The sequence below is a fragment of the Cyphomyrmex costatus genome, unplaced genomic scaffold (assembly GCF_001594065.2).
Source record: "Cyphomyrmex costatus isolate MS0001 unplaced genomic scaffold, Ccosl1.0 scaffold123, whole genome shotgun sequence".
In the NCBI taxonomy this organism is placed as follows: domain Eukaryota; kingdom Metazoa; phylum Arthropoda; class Insecta; order Hymenoptera; family Formicidae; genus Cyphomyrmex; species Cyphomyrmex costatus.
This window is the reverse complement of record NW_017275207.1, coordinates 3,878,345-3,890,816: the sequence shown is the minus strand read 5'-3', so window position 1 is coordinate 3,890,816 and position 12,472 is coordinate 3,878,345. Positions and strand designations below refer to the sequence as shown.

Here is a 12,472-nt window from a genome sequence, read left to right as displayed (position 1 = left end):
TTCCTCCTATTTCAATGCTTCTCGCCAGATGTATATGCCATCTGCAACGTTGAAATAGCATCGTATTTTCCCTTGGTCGAGAGGCACGAAGTCACGTATGAGGAATGCATCAAATTTTTATTTTTTAAAAATAGAAGTACTAATAAAAAGTTTTAAATTTACAATTCGTTCAATAGATTTTAATCTTTTTCTCTCAAAAGGATGTTAATATTCATATGGTGGTATGATATGATCCATTAGCTTAGAAATGAGAACATTTTTGGAAATTTCTCTGACAAAGTGCAGGATTTTTGCAGGATTCATATAATTGAGAGGAAATGCATCTTTTAAAAATTTATTTAAAAAATTTTTTTTATCTTATCTAGATTAAAAAAATCATTGGGAAAACGTATTGAATAATATTTTAAATCCTCTCATATTTTACAAAGAGAAACTATGTATATAACTTTTACTTTGTAAATCTATTTTAATGTTCTTTGTGATTCGTAAAAACTTAGTAAAAAACTCTATTTACTAAGAATGTCCCTTAATCTCTTTTAATTAACGACATTCGTAAATATCAATAGGAATATTACAAAGTTCAGAGTACAAACGATAAGCTTTAGGTATGAAATACTATTTACAAACTTTACAACTTGCATCGCCTGTGCCTAGGTGCCGTGATAAAGTCTTTAATTTCGTTAATAGCCCTAACGAGTATCTTTCAGTTGAAACTTTAAGTCGTGTCGTCTGCCGATTGCAGAGAAACACGTGCTGAGCACGTGTACATGCCGAGCTGTAAAAAGAAATGACTTCTTGGCAGTATGCCGCGCCCAAGGATATTTCTAAGATTTTCAAGTGCGTTCTGTGCACGTGCGTGATTCATTCAAACAAGAAAAAAACATTCTCAGTAATTTAGATATTTATATATTGATTCTCCGATAAAAATGGCAATACATACGTTCCTCTGTTATATTTTTAGCAGCAAACTGTTACTGATCGTGAATCATGCAATTTAGTGAAATATTAGAAATCTTTGATATATCTGGCACAAGGAATTTTAAACATTCTTTCGCAGAAGAAAATTGTTTACAAAATTATGATGTTATTAAACGCTACTCAAGTATTGTATACATAAAGTATTGATAAATAAGTTATACGCATATAATCTTTTTAATCATAAAATAAATAAGACTAGCAGAAAGGAAAAGAATATCTTGTGCGTGGTATAAAACTCTTTATTGTTTTAAAAATTTCTTGAACTTTTGAACGTCGGCCGCAGTGGTAATCACTTGCATAATTAAATACTGAGCGTCGTTCGGATCTGATTCGATGTTTGTCACTGTTGTCATTTTATGTAACCAGCTGGCTGCAGGACTGCCAGCTTTTACCCTCGCACGTATGGTTAATAGTCCAGAAGTTGCTAAAAGGACCTCCTGTATCTTCAAACGTAACAAATCGATTCCTGTAAGTATTTAAATGGTTTTAAAGTTGTTATACTCAATTGAATCGAGCTAATTCATTAAAGTATACATAAAATCTTGTAGAAATGTTACAGCAATATTTCTGGAATGTTGCTCGAATGATTTATACTGTGCAAACAATGACAATAAATTCTGATCGCACCTGTCAGATTCTTAGCGGAGACGGCAATTGCATCCTTGGGTATGCAATCGCTTTGAACAAGATCGCACTTATTGGCGACGTCGATTATTGGACGATCGTCCAACATGGGTTTTATCGTCTGCTGGACGTGCTGATATTGCGCCTTCATATCAGGATGACTGACATCGTATATGTGAACTATCACATCCTAGGAAAGAGAATTCTTAATTTGGGAAATTTTTGTGAAAGAAAAAAAAGATAACAGCAAGAGGAGGAAGTATTATAGGACCAACGTACAGCGATCATGGCATCTTCTAGAGTCACAAGGAATGGTTCAATCAGAGTTTGCGGCACATCTTGAATAAATCCGATAGTATCCATGTACAAAATTTTTAATCTGTTTGGTAAAATGCCTTGATGCGCGGTAGTGTCAAGGGTTGCGAATAATTTGTTCCTAGGTTGTAGAGCATTGTCATCCGTGAGCGCTTTTATTAAGCAGGTTTTCCCTGCGTTTGTGTAACCGACTATAGCGACCGTGGGGAAGCCGTACTTCTTACGCTTACTTCTAATTAATCGTCGATGTTGCTGCAGCTTCTTCAACTGGTTTTTCAATTTCTTCTCTTTGGTGTCGAGCAACAGTTTCGTCTCCTCCGTCACGTTTATCACGCCACAGCGAGTAACGCAGGATTCAAATATTTTTTTCCGAATGTATGGTATCTCCGCTAAGGCTACCTGCAGCTTTGCCTCCGCAGTCTTCGCATGTTCACGAAATATGTGGATAACTATGGAATAACGATCATACACTGGTAGACCAAAGATCTTTTCCAGTTCGCTGATCTGGACAAACTTCAACAGATTAGTGCTAACAAATATGGCAGTGGGGTTTGGGCATGCTATTAAGTCCTTCTTTAGATTCTCGATCGCGCCGGTACCGAGCAGCTCCTTCCTCTGCAATGTAAGTAACGGGGCGTACTTTGTTCCAACTACACACCAATGAGGTAGAGTATTTATTAGAGCCACAGCTTCAGCCATTTGTAGTTCCGGCGAAGTGTTTCTCTTCTTGTTTATCCCCCATTTTACATACGGTTGTAAAATAAACGTCCTATGTCCACCAGCAGCAATGCCTAAATAATGACTGGCGATCTTGACGTATTCGTTCCGTTTCCCCTCATCTTCCTCAGGTAAATATTCGTCGGAGTCGTGATTCAAACGGCAAATAACATTTTGTAGCAGTATTCCTGCTCTCTTGTGTACTGTATCAACTTTGTTAAATACTTGCAGATTCCATTGTGTAATATTTGTAATCTTGCGTATACAATGCATTTTGTAAAAAATTGTTGTCAATTTCAAAACTTAATATAATAATCACTAATTAAATTGTACAAAATATTTAATATTATTGTAGTTTTATTATATATAATATATATATAAAATTATTTTGTTCCCTTACCTCAAATGTGACACAATTAAATTAAATTTGTGAGAAAAGGAGAAAAGTTCTTGTATTTAACAGTAAATTATTGACTAATGAAAAATGTAGGCAAAAAGAATGTATTCTTAGAAACATAATCAAATGTTATTTTTTTTTATCGTGATTATTAAAAGCTACCCTTTTTAGTTGCAATTTCGAAAAATTATAACAAATACAGAATAATTCATCAAAACTGATTTGAAATATATTGTATATCATCAACAGTTTATATTTATCTTGATCAGTTCAAATGACTAAAATAAAACAATTTCTTTCTCAAACTTCGATTATCAAAACTATCTTAAATCTATAAATATTCTCTGTAAAAGACTTTCCTTTTTATTAACAAAAACAATTTAAAATGTGTCACTCTCTCCCTCTTCCGCAGAAAATATAATATTATAATCTCTTAAAAAACTTTAAGAATGACACAAGTATTATTTGGTGGTCGAACTGTGAATCAGTTTACATAAATTAGTTTATTCTTGATGATTGATAGAGTAATCTTCATCTCTAACTCATTCATAATAATAATTCAAAAATACATTGTTTGAGTTGTGTCATTTTTAAAGAAAGGGAACGATTTAATCTTCTTGATGTTTCTCTTAATTTTTATTAGTCACACGAAAACATTTTATAATAAATATAAGAGAAACAATTTATATCATTCGGGTATATTGAAAGTTACAAATAATGAGAAAAATCATACAGCTCCATTCATTATTTTATTACTTTATTATTCTTCATGAAAAATGATCCACTTGTGCGAGGTTATGTGCTAGCTGTCCTAACCTCACCACTAGTAAAAACACGACTAGATGTGTCAATTAATGCCCGACTACGATTTTCTCGCATGATGTAACTTTGCACATAAGAACTATCGACGCGTACAATATTAACACACGTATATACTAAATATACATCGTTCTAATTACACGAAATGAATAAAGAACGATAAACGCGATATCGATCTCCGCTGACTCCGCAATCCGCTCAGCTCAGCTCAGCTGATTCCACGAATACTCTACGTGTATACGTTACACTTCATGCGCGACGGAGACACGCAGCTCGTACATGAATTAATTAGTGACGTAAAGCGTAAAGTACATTATTGAGAAAACACTTAAACTTATACTTCTCTATTAAATTTTTACAATTATTTTTAATTTTGTACCAAAATGTAAATCTATTTGAAAAATTTATAAATATTATTCTAATTGATTTTTGTATATAAAATATTAAATTTCATAAATATTATTTAAAGCATTATTCGAACACTTTGTATTTATTTTGTTTATAAACGAAGTTTTAAATGTTAAAAAATTTGATTAATAGCGAGTTCTATTGTGAGTGTAAAAGTAAAACGCAAATATTTCGAATTTAAAATATATATGTACATATATTTTACCTAACAGTACAAAAAAGTGTATTGAAGATTTCGTGATTTTAACTCGTTTCCGTATTTTTATAATATATTAAATACATTTTTACGTTAATCTAAGTACGATGATTTATTAATGCAATATGTATCAGTAAATCTGCAGTATGCGCGCAGCGCATATTCAATCGAATTCGCTGTAATAAATCTTTGTTGTTGACAAAAACATTTAAATTTTCTCGTTCGATATTGATGTTGCCGATCGTTATCAATTATCCGTTATCTCAGACAACACACTTTAATTGCAAAAAATATTAATATTTCATTCATTTGTTCGACACGTGGATGGTTTTTCCTTCAATAATGTCACATAATTTAATCGCTGTATAATTCAATTCACGCAATAAAAGCGTATGCTACGTGACAGCCACTTACCGGAGCAGTATCGGCTGTCAGGCGCCTCGCCACGCCACGCCACTGGCTGGCCTGGCTCGCCACTGCTTCGGTACCATATACTGGACGTAGTATCGCAAATACAACGGATGCGAGTGCGTCGTAGCGGAAATGGAGCCGGGAACGCTGGCGAGGGTACTGCACGACTTCTTCACCACTGTCGATGAAGAGCTGAGCCTTCCCAAGGGACAGTATTTCGTGGTACTAATAAACGTTTAACACCTAACCTAATGAGCAGTCAAGTGTAAACAGCTGAAAGTAATAGGCCTGTTATCTTGTTTTAGATACACAAGATCATAGACAAACACTGGTGCCATGGTCAGTCGCAAGATAAAGTCGGCAAGTTTCCTTTAAGCCACCTGCATAAAGTGGAAATTCCTCTGTTTGGTGAAACAGAAAGAGTGTTTGTTTCTACAGCCAGCTTTCCCGGACAAGAAGTTGGAGATTTGTCCTTTGCAGAAGGTAAGAGATAACTGTGCTACAAGACACGCTGTTATGCCATGAACTTTTTATATAAAAGGATACTAGATTAATTATTTTAACAAAAGTGTAAAGATGTAATAATTGTCTTTAAGTTTTAATATTATAACTTGATACACAAAAATTCTCTTATTATCAGGAGAACTTATAATTGGAGTTAGAGACATAGGTTCAGGATGGTGCATGGGCAAGATAGGCTCCAAAAGTGGAATTTTTCCATTAACGCATACATGGGAACTGGATGCAGCATTGATAAAGGTAGAATATTGAAAGAGATTGTATCATATTTATCAGTTGTGTACAAAATTATTAATTAATAGGAATACTTTTTACAGAAAACAATTAAAAATAAATCAATAAGGAAAAGAGCGAAGGTAAAAACGACACTGAAAGCACAACTGGATGAAGAATTAGACTTAACTGCAGGCGAGATGGTTATTGTCACAGAAATTTTGGATGACGGCTGGTGCCGTGGAGTTACGGAAAATGGTAGAGAAGGCATATTCCCAGAAGGATTTATATCCTATATAGAAGGAGATCAGGATATAATTGATCAAGGGCAAGTTATATGTACAACTGAGAACAATGTTGTATCTTTGTCAACAGTTCACAATGGCACAATTTATAAAGATTTTGGTGAAACTTCTATAAATTCTTATGCGAACTTGCCCGATGAACCTATTCCAAATTATTTTGACTTGTTCCCAGAGGTGTTGCCAACAACTAATAATATAGACAGTACACAGTATAATAGTCATACGAATTCTGTTGATATTAAACCATATGCCATAACATTATATCCATTTAACGCACAGTTTCCAAATGAGCTGAGCTTTGGAGCAGGCGAAGTAGTGCATCTCACTAGATACATCGATTCTGAATGGTTAGAAGGTACGATTGATACCACTAAAGGTATTTTTCCATTATCTTACGTCAACATCATAGTCGATTGTGCAGAAGCAGAACAATATCAAGTCCAATCTGAAGTAATTCCTGCAAAAAAGAATGCTTTGAAACCGAATACTACTGTAAAAGTGTTATATACCTTTGACGCACAAATGAATGGCGATTTAAATGTCCATGAAGGCGAGAGTGTCACTGTGCAGGAAATGACTAATGAAGATTGGGTGAAAGTGAAAAATAAAAATGGTTTAGTTGGTTTGTGTCCACGAGAATATTTGAGCTCTGAATCGATATCTGAATATTCGTTGGACAGTTTGCACGAATCAAATTTGGAAGACTTTGAAGATTTTGTGATGATTAGACATAAGGAAGAGAACACTGTAGTAAATGAAGAACTGAAGAGAATGTCGCAACCGCACAGGCCAGCACCACCTGCTCCTGCTCCAGGCAGAGTGCCATTGCAAAAAGAAACTATCGCAAACGGAGAAGTATCTGCTAAAAAAGAAACGTGGGAAAACAAGTCTGCAATTAATAATACTGTAAATATGAAACAAAAGAATGCAGACCAACGTCAAAATGTAATATCGGAATTAGTTATAACTGAAAAAGAATATGTTCGCGATCTGAAGTTAACATACGAAACATTTAACTTACATAATCCAAGTTTTCTCGAATCAAAGGGAATTGATGTTACTACGTTGTTTGGAAACATTTTAGAAGTTATTCATGTTGCCGAGGAGTTGTTGGATATGATTCTGAGAGCTATGAAAGATCACGATGAAAGTTTGCAAACAGTTGGACCTTGTTTCGTAAAAATGGCCGAGAAATTGAAAAGTGTTTACGTTAAGTACTGTGGGAATCATGAAGCCGCGTTAGCTTTGTTAAAAAAGGTATTTTATGTATAATGTAATCGAAATTTTTAATTGACAACTGTATACTAACATAAAAGATTTATTTGAAGTTAGGATTATGTACCATATATCGAATCCATTTGTATTTTAGTATGAAAGTAATGAAGAGATCATGAAAGTATTTAACAAGGGTATTGAGACACTACGTCGTCAGGTTGCTTGCTTTGATATGAGCTCTATTCTGATAAAGCCGATTCAAAGAATTGTGAAGTATCCTCTAATGTTATATGAATTAATAAAGGTAAGTAATCGCGTTAGTTATACAAAATATGAAGAATATAAATAAATTAATTATTTGGAAGAGAGTAGAAATTCAATTTTGAAATATATTTTTTAATGAAGTATATATATATATCATTAAAAAATATATTTTAAAAAATATATATATATATTAGAGTATTTTGATATACGAGTATATTAATTTTAGCATCATTTGTGAAATTGAATTTAGATTACTTTTCAGATAAATATTTATACGCATTTGTATGTTCAAAGTTATTTTGTATTATAATATTGTTCTGCATGGAAAATAATTTTTAGTGTACAGAAGACAATCATCCAGATAAAGCAGCCGTAATGAAGGCGTGGGAGGCTATGACAAATGTGGCCAGTTATATCAACGAATACAAACGGAGAAGAGATATCGTATCAAAGTATTTAGATAATGATAATACTTTATTTAGTAAAATGTCAAAATTAAGTATGCATTCTGTGGCGAAAATGTCAACAAGACTTAGCACGCGATTATCGGCGAGTTTGGGATTGACAAACGTTGCGAGTGACACCGAATTTGAGGAACTCGAGAAACAATTTCGATCTATAGAGAAATGTACATGGCAACTGGTGAAAGATATTGAGCAATGTATTACGTACTTGAGCGATGAAGCTATGTCTGGTGAAGCGATAGCTGAATTGCTGGTTCATTATTATCAGGGAAGTCCAACTGCTGAGGTGAAAAAATTGCAAGATATAAGATCTGTAATTTGGTCACAATACATACGGGACTTTAAGTCGTATATTGAGAAGACAGTTAGCGCCCCGTTGCATTTCTTAGCGACGCTGTTAGAAGGGCCAGCGGTGTTGGTAGCAAAAAGGCATGACAAGTTGTTGGATTATGATGCTGCGATTTCAAAGAGTGAGAAATATAAAGAATCAAAAATTGTAATTATTATGTTACTCTCTCTCTTAATGTTTTTTATTGTAAATATATTTTTTTCATAATTTATCTGATTTATTTTATGTTGTCTTAGATACAAGAAGAATTATTTACTGCTAAGAGTAATTACGAAGCTCTAAATCAACAATTATTGGAAGAATTACCTATTTTGCTGGATGCCACAGCAAACATTTTGGTTAATTGTATTAATGCTTTTGCTGGCGCCCGAAAGTTACTAAGCGGAAAAATTACAAAGCAATATATATCTCTTTGTGAGGTATTAAAACTTTAATAGAAAATTTTCAGTCTAATGTAATTCCAGAATGGACAAAACATAATTTTCTTTTTTAGACATCACCGTTACATCTATCGTCACAAGATGTACTGGAATCATTTCTCGTAAATCATAATTTAATATGGAATCAAATAACGCGTTTTGCGTTTGCTGGCACAAATACCCGAGTAGACGAGGGTCAATCGCAATTGTTTAAACAGACTGAAGAGCAGAGATCTTCGCTTAGAGAAAAATATACTGCAGACAAATTATATGTGGTAGTTGAGGATGTTGTCAGTACATCTACACTGGAAGTGGACGCTACGAGAGGTATGTTGGTCGGAGTCATAAAAAGGCAAGATCCAATGGGAAATCCGGCGAGGTGGTATGTCGACACTGGAGTCACTCAAGGATTTTTGCCATTTCAAAAACTAAGACCGGTTCAGCGACAGAGTCAACATCATGATCAAACCACATCGGATGTCGCTACTTCCGGGAGAAAAAGTGTTAGCCCTCCGAATTTGATGTCGTTAGATTCTCCAGAGAAAGAGATCAAAAAAGTATCTTCGTCGCATCTACAGGATTTGCTTTCATTAGATCAAGAAACAAAAGCATATCCCAATTATAGCAACGTTCCTGAAACGCCGAGAGTTCAAGTAGAGAGAGTTTACCAAAATATACAATATATACACGGCGAAGTTAGTATAATATTCTAATATAATGGAATATTAATAACATTTTAATATCTTTCGGACTAATATCTTTATATTAATATACATAATAAAATTTTAGTTTTACTATGCAATGTACGATTTTGCTGGAAACATGCCGGGCACATTACCTATTACTAACGGTCAAGCTCTGAAACTGCTCAGACCTCATGATGAGAAAGGAAACGATGAATGGTGGTTGGTAGAGAATCGTAACGGTAAACAAGGCTACGTTCCACGGAATTATTTAAGCTCTCCCATTAAACCAAAGTCATAACGATGAACTTAAAATAAGCACAAGTTTTACATTTTGTTATTACAATTTTATGCTGGGATCTGATAATTAACTTAATTGCAGAATCATTAATCATTGATATAAATTATTAATTACTATCAATTTATTAATATTTGAGTGTTTTATGATTATCTCATGAAAAATGTATATTATTGATATTTTACGTTAAGAAAAAAGCCTTTTAGAATTTTTTATCTGATTTGATTAAACATATAAAGATCTCGAAAAGATAATTAATCGAAATATTATTAGATATTTATATCAATACTCAAAAATAACTTTTGTATTCAAATTTCTTATTAGTACTTAGGTTTATACACTGTTTGATTTATACATTTTTTAAGATTTTTACATACGTACTGAATTATCGTCGAATTATTATCTATATTCATGTATAAATGTATTAAATGTAATATATGCATGTATGAAGGTATACCTTAATTAGAAATAGCATATTTTCTTCTGTAACAATTTGATTATCATTTTTAATTGTACAGAAAATTGATAACTAATATTCATAATTGATATTATAATACAGAAAATTGCACGTACATTCTTGCCTAATAAAATTGTGTTCCAATAGACTATTTTTATAACAAATAATACATGTCTATCAGTATATATACATAAACTTGTGATAATATTTTTACTTATAAATTTTAATCATATTTTAATTTTGAATTACACAATCGATTTTTTACGTGCAATTTTTAATGTATATATGTATATAATGTTAAATTTCTCGAAAATTGTATATTGTTTCAAATATGAATTATTTACGATATTATATAATAAAAATGTTACAAAAAGAATATTGATTAAATCTTAATTATAACTGACTGTTATTTTAGTTGTATTAAATTGTTTAACTGTATTATATTAAATGTTTTATCAAGAATTTATTTGAGAAGTAAATACTTATTATTCAATAATATATTGTTATTGTATCATTTTATTGTTTTTAGAATAAATTTAGCACTGTTTATTTTAAGATTACCCAAATTACGTAGCTAGGCTTATAATAAATACTATATTTTATAATATTGTAATGAATATCATATTTTACTTATTGTGATATAAAAAGTGCGATTTTTTAAATTTTTTCTTAATAATTATTTTTATTATATTTACAATCCTCGACAGTTTAATTAAATGCAACATATAACAAATTTAAGATATTTGGTGTAGATTATAGAATGTATTGTTATGGGAGATTTAGAAAAATAAAATACAGAAATTATTTATAAAAGGAAAATAAGATATTGGCTATATATTATCACCGTAATATAACAATGTGTTTACTGTTACAATCAACAGTAAATACAATAATACATTACATGATGCATGTGCTACGGCCTTAAGCTATCGCGTAAATTATACAATAAAAAATAATATGAGGGGTATATTAATATACCGTTTAAAATAAACAGAACAGTCTTTCTGAGGTATAACTTGCGATTGTATTACGATCGACGCGAGCATTATGTGTCGCAAGTTTACGCGAACGAACTTACATTAACTTACGCTAAGCAAAAGGTGAATACTGATCTAACGATAAACGACGATCAACGAGATATTTTGGACACGAGTGTACACGCTCAGTAAAGTATATTATGCTGTTATTATTATGTCGGTTAATGATAAAATTCGGATCCGCGTCGTCGTGTTTAAGTTTCGCGAAACCGTCGGCAGATATGACGGCAAGGCCCGCTTAGCGTGCAACTACTCGTCATGTATTACGATCGCTCGTTTCTCTTGACCTTAAAACGCAATTCACGTTCACTCTTATATGCGAACATTTTAAATACAATCTCAATTATATCGGATAGAATCTTAAAGCGAAGTAATAACGCACACCTTATGTAAATATTCGCACAGTACCATAAAGTGGCATATTAACGATGTAGCGAGGTGATCATCCAGACCTCAGAAGGAAGTTTAATTAGGAAAATATCAGGTCTGATCAGCATTAATGTGTTTAAATTCAGCATCCTTACATGGTTGTCTCTAATTCGAAAAACATATTAAGAAACTTGAACATAGTTGAATATATCAATTAAAATTTTTGCGTACGGATGCAGTATTTCATTATTTCACACCAGAACATTTGAAAAAGCATGTATTCGCTAACTAGACGTGTGCTGCGAAGGAATTTGTCTATTTATGAAGCGATTATTCTTAGGTCTAGTTATAAAGCAATTATTTTTTTCTGTATCTGTCTTGCAAAGAAAAAATTTTTAATTTTATTGATTGTGTATTCCTAGTTTTCAAGACATGTTATTTGCTAAGTTTTGGGATTACCTCGCTATAACAACGACGTGTCATTTTATGGTAAGACAGATATTTGTTACAGTTTAACATCCTTATTTCAATGGGAAACTTATTCTAGGCGCTCGTACAGGCGCATCCGATCGATTATTATTCCTGAAATTGACATTGAATATACACGTTTGATCCTGTACTGCAACATTCATTGCAGTATGCATTGAAGTGTGCTCATAAATATCGGACTTGTTTTGGGTTCTGAAGTGGTACACTTTTGTACTGCGTCAGCGGTATCTTTTTATCGCTTATCCTTCAATTAATTATCACGGAACATTTGTAACAATTAGTAATGACTCCGTATATATTTCAGGTAATTATAAAGAGATTATCAATCTGTCACCAATATTGTGTCGCGACAAAGTTTCTCGATAATTAAAATAAATAGCAGTAAACGCCGTCAACACCATAAAGAATATCGCTTGAAATAAATGCGTGTTCAATAAGGTCGTTAGTTTCTCATCACATAATTAGCGTGAACATAATCGCTGTCTTGAACTTGAAATCTTCTGATCATATCAAATGTTGTTGTAAT

The 12,472-nt window shown here is 32.5% G+C and overlaps 2 protein-coding genes across 2 annotated transcripts; one reads left to right on the top strand and one right to left on the bottom strand.

Moving 5' to 3' along the window:
• Window positions 1-1,196: 1,196 nt before the first annotated feature.
• On the bottom strand, window positions 1,197-2,922 carry LOC108781614 (putative GTP-binding protein 6). Its single transcript, XM_018549639.1, has 3 exons — window positions 1,882-2,922; window positions 1,606-1,792; window positions 1,197-1,444 (listed from the first exon to the last, which is right to left on the bottom strand). The coding sequence occupies exons 1-3, from the start codon at window positions 2,905-2,907 to the stop codon at window positions 1,218-1,220; spliced, it is 1,440 nt and encodes a 479-aa protein (XP_018405141.1). The 5' UTR covers window positions 2,908-2,922; the 3' UTR covers window positions 1,197-1,217.
• A 2,075-nt stretch (window positions 2,923-4,997) lies between these two features.
• Window positions 4,998-9,614, top strand: LOC108781712 (dynamin-binding protein). Its single transcript, XM_018549772.1, has 9 exons — window positions 4,998-5,087; window positions 5,171-5,348; window positions 5,506-5,624; window positions 5,702-7,159; window positions 7,272-7,421; window positions 7,721-8,341; window positions 8,431-8,613; window positions 8,688-9,308; window positions 9,403-9,614. The coding sequence occupies exons 1-9, from the start codon at window positions 4,998-5,000 to the stop codon at window positions 9,595-9,597; spliced, it is 3,615 nt and encodes a 1,204-aa protein (XP_018405274.1). The 3' UTR covers window positions 9,598-9,614.
• Window positions 9,615-12,472: the final 2,858 nt, after the last annotated feature.